This window comes from Babylonia areolata, chromosome 30 (assembly GCF_041734735.1).
Source record: "Babylonia areolata isolate BAREFJ2019XMU chromosome 30, ASM4173473v1, whole genome shotgun sequence".
In the NCBI taxonomy this organism is placed as follows: domain Eukaryota; kingdom Metazoa; phylum Mollusca; class Gastropoda; order Neogastropoda; family Buccinidae; genus Babylonia; species Babylonia areolata.
Genome location: NC_134905.1, coordinates 3,867,667 through 3,880,166, shown reverse-complemented (window position 1 = coordinate 3,880,166; position 12,500 = coordinate 3,867,667). Strand labels below are relative to the sequence as shown.

The 12,500-nt window shown below is 44.3% G+C and overlaps 1 protein-coding gene across 8 annotated transcripts in view; it reads left to right on the top strand.

Moving 5' to 3' along the window:
- Positions 1–12,500, top strand: part of LOC143275326 (filamin-A-like) — a 218,166-nt gene that overhangs the window by 176,735 nt on the left and 28,931 nt on the right. The window contains exon 1 of one of the 8 annotated variants that reach the window (XM_076579351.1): positions 8,674–12,500. This exon is cut by the window's right edge and continues 325 nt beyond it. The exons of the other annotated variants lie outside the window; for them this stretch is intronic. Within the exon in view, the coding sequence (XP_076435466.1) occupies positions 9,135–12,500 (3,366 nt within the window). The 5' untranslated portion in view covers positions 8,674–9,134. Of the gene's footprint in view, positions 1–8,673 lie in introns of those variants that run through there. 8 annotated transcript variants of the gene reach the window in all.

Genomic DNA, 12,500 nt, shown 5'->3' with positions numbered 1-12,500 from the left:
CTATCCCCTGTCCACCAGTTCCCCTATCCCCTGTCCACCAGTTCCCCTATCCCCTGTCCACCAATTCCCCTATCCCCTGTCCACCAATTCCCCTACCCTATCCCCTGTCCACCAATAGAAACATCAACAACATCACAACGGCGTCATTGTGTTGGGAGAGAGATGGACAGATATATACTTTTCCCTTTTTTTTTTTTTTTTTTTTTTTTTAAAGAGACAAGGTCACAGTTTTTTTCAAAATTATGGACGCTGAATGCCACGTAATAGTCCATGAAGACATGTTCAACCAAGTTTCCCCCCCCCCCCCCACCCCACCCCCAAGCTTAAGAAATAGGCGATGGTGAGATAGAGAAGTAATTTAGAAGGTTTTGACAAGTGTGTTTTGTGTGAGAGAGAGATGTTTGGGTTTTTTTTCGGCACATTGAGTATTTTTGCAAAAAAAAGCAGCCATGAACCTCTTCAGACTATTCGGTCTGAAATCAGACGAAAGGAAGGTTTGGAAAATGGCAATTTTAAAGTTTTTTTGAAATATGTGAAATCATAATGGTGGAGAGAGATAATGCAGCGGTTTCATACCGAAACAGCAAATCGCAATTTCTTCTCTCTAATTATCTTCATAACAGACAGAAAACTAAGTCCTGTAGGGAAAGGGGAAGGCCTTGTTTACACTAACCTGTACGTTCGCAGTGGAAAAAAGAAGATAGCGTTATTTTGAAATGACATCTCCGTCATTAGAGCTGATACAGTGTTGTGTTGAAATGACATCTGTGTCACTGTAGACCTGATACCGTGTTGTTTTGAAATGACGTCTGTCACTGTAACCTGATACAGTGTTGTTTTGAAATGACGTCTGTCACTGTAACCTGATACAGTGTTGTTTTGAAATGACGTCTGTCACTGTAACCTGATACAGTGTTGTTTTGAAATGACGTCTGTCACTGTAACCTGATACAGTGTTGTTTTGAAATGACATCTCCGTCACTGTAACCTGATACAGTGTTGTTTTGAAATGACGTCTGTCACTGTAACCTGATACAGTGTTGTTTTGAAATGACGTCTGTCACTGTAACCTGATACAGTGTTGTTTTGAAATGACATCTCTGTCATAGACCTGATGCAGTGTTGTATTGAAATGACGTCTGTCACTGTAACCTGATACAGTGTTGTTTTGAAATGACATCTCTGTCACTGTAACCTGATACAGTGTTGTTTTGAAATGACGTCTGTCACTGTAACCTGATACAGTGTTGTTTTGAAATGACATCTGTCACTGTAACCTGATACAGTGTTGTTTTGAAATGACATCTCTGTCACTGTAACCTGATACAGTGTTGTTTTGAAATGACGTCTGTCACTGTAACCTGATACAGTGTTGTTTTGAAATGACGTCTGTCACTGTAACCTGATACAGTGTTGTTTTGAAATGACATCTCTGTCACTGTAGACCTGATACAGTGTTGTGTTGAAATGACATCTCCGTCACTGTAGACCTGATACAGTGTTGTGTTGAAATGACATCTGTCACTGTAGACCTGATACAGTGTTGTTTTGAAATGACATCTCCGTCACTGTAGACCTGATACAGTGTTGTATTGAAATGACATCTGTCACTGTAGACCTTATACCGTGTTGTATTGAAATGGCATCTCTGTCACTGTAGACCTTATACAGTGTTGTTTTGAAATGACATCTCCGTCACTGTAACCTGATACAGTGTTGTTTTGAAATGGCATCTGTCACTGTAGACCTTATACAGTGTTGTTTTGAAATGACATCTCCGTCACTGTAGACCTTATACAGTGTTGTTTTGAAATGACATCTCTGTCACTGTAGACCTGATACAGTGTTGTTTTGAAATGACATCTCCGTCACTGTAGACCTGATGCAGTGTTGTATTGAAATGACATCTCTGTCACTGTAACCTGATACAGTGTTGTTTTGAAATGACATCTCTGTCACTGTAGACCTTATACAGTGTTGTTTTGAAATGACATCTCCGTCACTGTAGACCTGATGCAGTGTTGTTTTGAAATGACATCTCCGTCACTGTAGACCTGATACAGTGTTGTTTTGAAATGACATCTGTCACTGTAACCTGATACAGTGTTGTGTTGAAATGACATCTCCGTCACTGTAGACCTGATACAGTGTTGTTTTGAAATGACATCTGTCACTGTAACCTGATACAGTGTTGTTTTGAAATGACATCTCCGTCACTGTAGACCTTATACAGTGTTGTATTGAAATGACATCTGTCACTGTAACCTGATACAGTGTTGTTTTGAAATGACATCTCTGTCACTGTAGACCTGATACAGTGTTGTGTTGAAATGACATCTCCGTCACTGTAGACCTTATACAGTGTTGTATTGAAATGACATCTGTCACTGTAACCTGATACAGTGTTGTTTTGAAATGACATCTCTGTCACTGTAACCTGATACAGTGTTGTTTTGAAATGACATCTCTGTCACTGTAACCTGATACAGTGTTGTATTGAAATGACATCTCCGTCACTATAGACCTGATACAGTGTTGTATTGAAATGACATCTCCGTCACTGTAGACCTGATACAGTGTTGTTTTGAAATGACATCTCCGTCACTATAGACCTGATACAGTGTTGTGTTGAAATGACATCTCTGTCACTGTAGACCTGATACAGTGTTGTGTTGAAATGACATCTCTGTCACTGTAGACCTGATACAGTGTTGTATTGAAATGACATCTCTGTCACCATAGACCTGATACAGTGTTGTATTGAAATGACATCTCTGTCACTGTAGACCTGATACAGTGTTGTTTTGAAATGACATCTCTGTCACTGTAGACCTGATACAGTGTTGTATTGAAATGACATCTCCGTCACTGTAGACCTGATACCGTGTTGTATTGAAATGACATCTCTGTCACTGTAGACCTGATACCGTGTTGTGTTGAAATGACATCTCCGTCACTGTAGACCTGATACAGTGTTGTATTGAAATGACATCTCTGTCACTGTAACCTGATACAGTGTTGTTTTGAAATGACATCTGTCACTGTAGACCTGATACCGTGTTGTGTTGAAATGACATCTCCGTCACTGTAGACCTGATACAGTGTTGTTTTGAAATGACATCTCCGTCACTGTAGACCTGATACAGTGTTGTTTTGAAATGACATCTCCGTCACTAGACCTGATACAGTGTTGTATTGAAATGACATCTCCGTCACTAGACCTGATACAGTGTTGTTTTGAAATGACATCTCCGTCACTGTAGACCTGATACAGTGTTGTTTTGAAATGACATCTCTGTCACTGTAGACCTGATACAGTGTTGTGTTGAAATGACATCTCCGTCACTGTAGACCTGATACAGTGTTGTTTTGAAATGACATCTCTGTCACTGTAGACCTGATACAGTGTTGTGTTGAAATGACATCTCTGTCACTGTAGACCTGATACAGTACAGTGTTGTTTTGAAATGACATTTCCGTCACTGTAGACCTGATACAGTGTTGTGTTGAAATGACATCTCTGTCACTGTAGACCTGATACAGTGTTGTATTGAAATGACATCTGTCACTGTAGACCTGATACAATGTTGTATTGAAATGACATCTCCGTCACTGTAGACCTGATACAGTGTTGTATTGAAATGACATCTGTCACTGTAGACCTGATACAGTACAGTGTTGTTTTGAAATGACATCTCCGTCACTGTAGACCTGATACAGTGTTGTTTTGAAATGACATCTCCGTCACTGTAGACCTGATACAGTGTTGTATTGAAATGACATCTCCGTCACTGTAGACCTGATACAGTGTTGTATTGAAATGACATCTCCGTCACTATAGACCTGATACAGTGTTGTATTGAAATGACATCTCCGTCATTAGACCTGATACAGTGTTGTATTGAAATGACATCTCCGTCACTGTAGACCTGATACAGTGTTGTATTGAAATGACATCTCCGTCACTGTAGACCTGATACAGTGTTGTATTGAAATGACATCTCCGTCACTGTAGACCTGATACCGCAGTTGATGTTTATTGTTGCTGTTTTGTTTACCTCTTGTGTGTTTACATGTACCGGTACATACGTATACAACAGTTGGAAGGGGACATGATCAGTTTGTTGTGACCTGCAGTCTTTCTCACTTGAACTTTGTTGTTAACGCATTTGAAACTAGCTTTAACCCTTTCGCTGCCAAACTCGCATTTATGCAGCAGCTAGGTAGAGGACCCATGTCACTGAAGGGTGACGAAATCATGGGTCTGTTATCCATGAACCTACTGCTCTTTTATGTTCGGTGGTAGGACAGGCCATATTTACTACACATCACAGGGAGAATCCCCAGCTATTCGTAGACACCATATTTCTGTGTTTATAGCACAAGGGAATTTTGCACTCTAGATTGACTGGCGGTGAAAGGGTTACTCGGTCATTATGCACAATGAAGAGTTGACATACTGTACATCACTTATACAAAGTTGTTTTCTTTTCATTTTCTTATTCTTTTCTTTTTTCAATTTTTTTTTCTTTTTGGTGCAGTCAGATATGCATACAAACATAGAAAATAGATGGAACATACGCAGTACACCGCTTACACATACATCGAGGGAAAGATAGGGGAACGTACTAAACGTCGCATACACGGATGTTTAGAACAGCGAAGTTTCATTGCAGCCAAGTTTTTTTTGTTTTTTTTTTTGTTTGTTTGTTTTTTGACAGAGTAGCTAGGCAAACTTGCTGTTCATCGCTTATACAGACGTTTTTAAGTCCTTTTATTTTTGTTCTGCTCAGCAAAGAGGCAGACATGCTGTACATCGTTTATACATATGTTTTAAGTGCAGTCGTTTTTTGTTATGCGTAGCGAAGAGGCGAGTATACCGTAGACCGCTTATACAGTCGTTTTGTGCCATCGCTTACATGAGGCTGGATAAAAAGTCGAACATAGTGTACTTCGCTATACACAAAACGTAGAGGCGAGCATACTGCACATCACTTACACAAACGTTGAACTGATATTTTTGTCATTTTTGATCATCTCTCTGTGTCGATCGCACAAACATTTAGTGCAATCAGTTATATTATTGCCATTTCTGTAAACACTGTTTATTGATCACACAAACATTTAGTGCAGTCAGTTATATCATTGTCATTTCTGTAAACTCTGTTTATCGATCACACAAACATTTAGTGCAGTCAGTTATATCATTGTCATTTCTGTACATCTTCGTGTGTCGATCACACAAACATATTATTGTCATTTCTGTACATTCTGTTTACCTCCCACACAAACATTTAGTGCAGTCAGTTATATCATTGTCATTTCTGTACATCTCCGTGTGTCGATCACGCAAACATTTTGTGCAGTCAGTTATATTATTGTCATTTCTGTTTTTTCTGTTTATCGCTCACACAAACATTTAGTGCAGTCAGTTATATCATTGTCATTTCTGTACATCTCCGTGCGTCGATCACACAAACATTTTGTGCAGTCAGTTATATCATTGTCATTTCTGTACATCTCCGTGTGTCGATCACACAAACATTTTGTGCAGTCAGTTATATCAGTGTCATTTCTGTACATCTCCGTGTGTCGATCACACAAACATTTTGTGCAGTCAGTTATATCAGTGTCATTTCTGTACATCTCCGTGTGTCGATCACACAAACATTTTGTGCAGTCAGTTATATCATTGTCATTTCTGTACATCTCCGTGTGTCGATCACACAAACATTTTGTGCAGTCAGTTATATCAGTGTCATTTCTGTACATCTCCGTGTGTCGATCACACAAACATTTTGTGCAGTCAGTTATATCATTGTCATTTCTGTACATCTCCGTGTGTCGATCACGCAAACATTTTGTGCAGTCAGTTATATTATTGTCATTTCTGTTTTTTCTGTTTATCGCTCACACAAACATTTAGTGCAGTCAGTTATATCATTGTCATTTCTGTACATCTCCGTGTGTCGATCACACAAACATTTTGTGCAGTCAGTTATATCATTGTCATTTCTGTACATCTCCGTGTGTCGATCACGCAAACATTTTGTGCAGTCAGTTATATCATTGTCATTTCTGTACATCTCCGTGTGTCGATCACGCAAACATTTTGTGCAGTCAGTTATATCATTGTCATTTCTGTACATCTCCGTGTGTCGATCACACAAACATTTTGTGCAGTCAGTTATATCATTGTCATTTCTGTACATCTCCGTGTGTCGATCACACAAACATTTTGTGCAGTCAGTTATATCATTGTCATTTCTGTACATCTCCGTGTGTCGATCACGCAAACATTTTGTGCAGTCAGTTATATCATTGTCATTTCTGTACATCTCCGTGTGTCGATCACACAAACATTTTGTGCAGTCAGTTATATCATTGTCATTTCTGTACATCTCCGTGTGTCGATCACACAAACATTTTGTGCAGTCAGTTATATTATTGTCATTTCTGTACATCTCCGTGTGTCGATCACGCAAACATTTTGTGCAGTCAGTTATATCATTGTCATTTCTGTACATCTCCGTGTGTCGATCACACAAACATTTTGTGCAGTCAGTTATATCAGTGTCATTTCTGTACATCTCCGTGTGTCGATCACACAAACATTTTGTGCAGTCAGTTATATCATTGTCATTTCTGTACATCTCCGTGTGTCGATCACACAAACATTTTGTGCAGTCAGTTATATCAGTGTCATTTCTGTACATCTCCGTGTGTCGATCACACAAACATTTTGTGCAGTCAGTTATATCATTGTCATTTCTGTACATCTCCGTGTGTCGATCACGCAAACATTTTGTGCAGTCAGTTATATTATTGTCATTTCTGTTTTTTCTGTTTATCGCTCACACAAACATTTAGTGCAGTCAGTTATATCATTGTCATTTCTGTACATCTCCGTGTGTCGATCACACAAACATTTTGTGCAGTCAGTTATATCATTGTCATTTCTGTACATCTCCGTGTGTCGATCACGCAAACATTTTGTGCAGTCAGTTATATCAGTGTCATTTCTGTACTTTGGCTGTACACCGCTCGCACGGCATACGTTCTAGTGCAGTCATTCACATCGCGCAGAGGAAATAGACGAGTGAGAAGGATAGCAGGTCACAACAAACTAATCATGCCCCCTCCCAACTGTTGTATACGTACGTTTACATTTAGCACAGTTATATTATTGCCATTTCTGTACATAATTATTGTGTGTCGCGAGGACATACATTTAGTGCAGTCCTTTACACTATACAGAGGAAACAGGCGAACATTCTGTACATCGTTAATACTGAAGTTTGGGGGGGGGGGGGGGGGGGGGGGGGGTGGTTTTGGGGGGTGTTGGGGTTTTTTTGGTGTTTTTTTTTTTAAAGTGCAATCAGTACTGAACCCCCTGTGACACTTGGCAAAGCTGGTCACGAAACCAGGAACGCAGCCGTGCAAACTGCGTCGCTCAAATACTTGCACATCGTTCCTCAGTCATCATCCCCCTCCCGCCCCCCACCCCCCCCCCCCCCCCCGAACCCCCCCATCCACCTCACTTTGCCTTCCTCCCCTCCCTCTCCCCACCCCACCCCGCCCCCTTTCCACCTCTTTTTACCCGTCCTCCCCCCATGAAGGTGGTGATGTTTGCCCGGTAGCAGGGGGGATAGTTTACCTGCGCGGGCACTCCTGGTTGACATTTATGAGAGAGAGAAGGTCGGGGTTTAGGTGTATGTACAGGTAGTTGGGTAAATACAGGTAGGGATGCCCTTTCTCCGCTGCAGCTCTCCATCCAAGAGAAGTTTAGAACTCGCTGCATCACTGCTGGGGGCTTGACGGGCAGTAACCAGGCAGACAGGGAGAGAGAGAGAGTGTTAGGGGGTACGTTCGGTACTTCGGTGGTCTTTGGTACGATATTTTATTATTTGTTTGTTTCATTTCGTTACCGAGTTGGGTTTTTTTTGTTAACTGCGAGTATTAAAAACCCGATCCTTTTCCTAGTAGGTTTTTTAAATTAATTATTTCATTACTGGGTTTTGTTAACTGCGAGTATTAGAAAACGGAACCTTTTCCTAGTAGGTTTTTTTATTAATTATTTCATTACTGAGTTTTGTTAACTGCGAGTTTTAGAATACAGAAACTGTTACTAGTACATTTTTTTTTCATTTGTTTCATGACAGTTTTGTTAACTGCGAGTATTAGAATGCAGAAACGTTTGCTAGTGGACGTTCTTTTCATTACCGAGTTTTCATAACTGCGAGCATTGGAATACATAATTTTTTGCTAGCATAAGAATATATAAATTTTGTTTTTACCTGCAAAGTTTTCTTTCATTCAAGTCTTGCTTTCTTATTTTGAGGGTATAAAGGTTTTTTTTGTGTATGTACGTGCAAAAATGAAATGGAGCCTCAGTGGTGCAGGTTGAATTTGAGCTGCAGTGTTAGTGGTTAAGATTTGATAGCAATGAGTGTTTGGAATGATTTGGTTATCATCAGGGTTTTAATGGTTGTCTGAAATGCAGTGTCAACGTTTTAAGTATGCTCGGCCACTTGCATGAATCAGTGGTAACTTAATGGCAGGATTTCTTTTATACCCTATCGTTTTTTCTTAACATTTTTGTTTGTTTGTTTAATGTAAGAGAAAAATGTTTTAATTTTCTTATTCGTGAACAACACTGCATTACATTTTCAGCGAAGAAATGTAATAGACACACAGGACATCGAGAAACAGCTGTTTTCAGATTGCTCGTGTCAGTGTGAACAATGAGCTCTGATTGGTTGGTTACAAGACACGAGACACGTGACACGTGACTCTCAGTTCCACGTGCGCAACGTAATTTGATCCAGCAAAGAGAAACCTTGAGAGAGCTACATTTTCACAGTCTCCCGCTTCAAGGAAACTTGCGACACATGATGTGACTTGGGAATGCCGCTTCGCTCACTGCTAGTGTATTACGGTAACTTTCGACGCGAACATGTTGATGTACAAACCGCTGGGATGCAAAAAAAAAAAAACCAAAAAACCCCGAAACTTTTGACGCGATAATGTTGCAATAAACTGCTGGGATGTGAAGTCCAACGTCAGTAACCTCCACACTCAAACTGTTCCCTCCCACCGTGTGTCACGTGCCACTGTCAATCACACGCGCCAAGATGAACTCTGCACGGGACAGCGCGGAGAACATCATCGACGAGCTGCAGGCGTTCCTGAACGCGCAGCAAGGTCACGACGACTCTCAGGCCAGTCCCACCGACCTTGACCTTGACCTCTCCCAGTCGTTCACGATGAGCGGTCAGTCGGAGATCCGAACCTCGCTGGTCAACGGGTACAGCTCGGAGAAGGGGGTGAGCCAGCTGAGGACTGTCAGTCAGCACCAGTCCTTCAACCCGCCAGAGTCCCTGTTTCTGACGGACTCCTTGCACCTGGATCTCCCGGAGGACTTGGGGCACCAGTCGGCTCAGCTTCCGGAGTCCTCCGAGATGCTGATGAACGCGGAAGGCAGCGTGACTGTGAAGGAATCCAGCACGGTGTCTTCCAGAACTGTCAACGTCACCCGTGCTGAGAGCTACCAGGTGAACAGCGGTGTCGTCAGAACAGAACTGGACGTCAGGAACGACGGTGGCGTTGTTGTCAGGAAGGAAACAGAGACCGGAAGTTCAGGGAGAGTCAAGGGAATTCACTCTGTGCGCAGTGAGAAAGAAGCGCGTAGTTTCGGTCACCACGAAAGTAAACGTACAGCGGTCAGCAATGGTTCAAGCGGCCAGTCTTCATCCCTGTCCTCAGCCTCTTCAACGGACGATCTGAAGTTTGACTCTGTTTCACCGGTCGTTCAGACCTCTCTTACGGGTGGTGTGACAACAGAATCAGCCATGGTGGTAACATCATCATCGTCATCATCATCATCATCATCATCATCATCATCCAAGCAGATGTCTGTTTCTGCCCTTCACACAGAAACGACAAAAAACACTGCAGTGACAGACAGCAGTATCCGTCAGATTTCCGACTCCACCCTCCTCCATCCCACCACAGCAGAAACGGGAGAAGTGGAAACAACACTGCTAATGAAATCTGCCAGAGACAATGCCTCGGAAAAATACACCACCTATTCTTCTTCCTCAGTTATAAACTTAAAAGACTCTTCCGATATGACAAGAAACAAAGATTTCTCGAAACCCTCAACAACCCCCACTCCACCAACGCAGTCAGTGAAAGACTCTACTGTAAAGACGACACAAAACGCCACCACAGACAACGATTTCTTGAAACCCTCCACGCCCACACCTTCTGCCCAGTCAGTGAAAGACTACACCATCAAGGCAGTACAAAACTCAACCACAGACAACGAACTCTCCGACGAACCCTCAAGCCCCCAACTTCCTCTGACCCAGGCAGCGAAAGACTCGGCCACGTTGCCCCCCTACCCCATGATCTACCGACGCTCCAAAAAGGACCCGGGGTCCAAACAGTACAGGCAGCTCGTGCAGGAGCTGGAGCAGGTGCTCGACAAGAAGAGGAGCGGCGTGCAGCGCGCGCGCAGCCTGCGGAGGGAGAGGGAGGTGGAGGCGGAGAAGGTGGGCACTCTGCGGGGCACCAAGAAGCTCTCCAGCTCCACGGAGAACCTCAGCGTGTTCTCCAACAAGCTGCTGCTCAGCCACCTGGAGAGCCACCTCAAGAACCGTGGAGGGCACCCGGGGAAGGTCCTTGTGATGGCGAACACTGAGCGGAAGAGCCAGGAGGAGAAGGAGAGCAAGAAGAATGGTGTATCAGTTGTTGTTCAGGGGAAGAAGGAAGAAGTGAAGGAGACTGGTGCTTTGATTGTTCTTCAGAGGAAGGAGGAGAAGAACGAGAACGGTGTGTCCGTCATTCTTCAGGGAAATAAGACAGGGGAAGGGAGAGGGAGGGAGGAGGAGGAGGACCTGACAGCTGTAGATACTCCCCATGGCATCACGTCACAGTCAGCGATTTCCTTCTCCTCCTCCTCCTCCTCCACCACCTCCACCCTCACCCACCACACAGAGGTGAAAGGTCACGTCGGGTCAGAGATCAACGGACACGTCAGGTCAGAGGTCAAGGGACATGTCGGGTCGGAGGTGAAGGGTCACGTTCAGGTCACCACTACTTCAGGGGGCAGCGTGGAGACAGTTGTTGTACCAGGGGGAGACGGACGGTTGAACGGACGACACACAGAAACGGTCGTTGTCGGTCAGACACAGACCAAGGCGTACAGACAGACGTCCGAGGAGTCCAGGGGCACAGACCGCTCCATGAGTGTGATCCGAGTGTCCGCAGACACTTCCAGGACGTCGTCACAGCAACAAGGGGGACAGTCATCTCACCACAAACACGTCACTTCATCACAGCAACAAGGGGGACCATTACCTCACCACAAACACGTCACGGTGAACAGATCGAGCACAAACACCACCTCTTCTCTCCTCCCCCCATCCCCAGACCACCACCACCACAACAACAGCTTTTCCCAGGAGATGTCTTTCGAGTCAGAAGAAGAATCCTCCTCTTCCTTCTCCTCCTCCTCCTCCTACAACTTCCACTCCACCACCCTCCCGGCCCCGGGCTCTCACTACAGGAAGCACCACATGGCGCGAACCGGAAGCTCCTCTCACCTCCACCACCACCACTCTCACCTGCACCCTTCCCGCACCAACCCCAACGTGATGTACAAAACGCAGTCACTCGATCGCAACTTCCAGCACATCACGCGCATCGCCGTGTCCAGGTCTGAGGAATGTCTTCCGGCATGTTTTCAGCATCCCTCACCTCCTCCTCCTTCTTCTTCTACATCGCCTTCTGCACCCGACGAAGCAACAGACCCCACCACCCCTCCGTGGATGGTCGAACCGCGACAGAACTCTGTGCCGATGAAGACGATCGTGGAACACTTCAGTGAGACCGAGCCTGAGGAGGTGTCAGCGTGGAACGCGGCGATACGGAACAGCAAGAAGCACAAGGAGAGAGGCGGCGTGTACCGGAGTCTGTCGCAGCGCATGGTTCAGAAGATTTACCGCTTTGTTCGCCCCAAGTCTTCTTCTGGCAGTTCTCCCTCCTCCTCTGTTAACAGGTCAAGGTCGTTCAGCAACCCGGTACCGCTGCCAGACTACACGACGACGCAAAAATCTACCAGAACCGCTGCTGAAATCCCGGTCACGCCTCATCATCACAGGAAAAGCGGAGACGTGGTCGTCGTCAATGTTCCGAACCAGCATCAGAAAAAGATCCACCCTATGATGTCAGCGCCTCCTAGTGTTTCGACCTCCAACATCCCCATCATGTTGTCCTCCTCCTCCTCCTCCTCCATGACAAGGAAAGAAACGCAGGTCATTTCCCACAGTGAACAGGTGCTGTACACGCAACAGTCACCTGCGGTGAACGGATACGTGACTGTTCAGGTGCCCCACAGCGCTAGAGCTAAATCCCCAACAATCCCCGTAAGCGTTCCGCCTCTGAAAAGCCCCAGCAGTGATGCCTCCTTTGACTCAACAAAGTACATCAGCGTT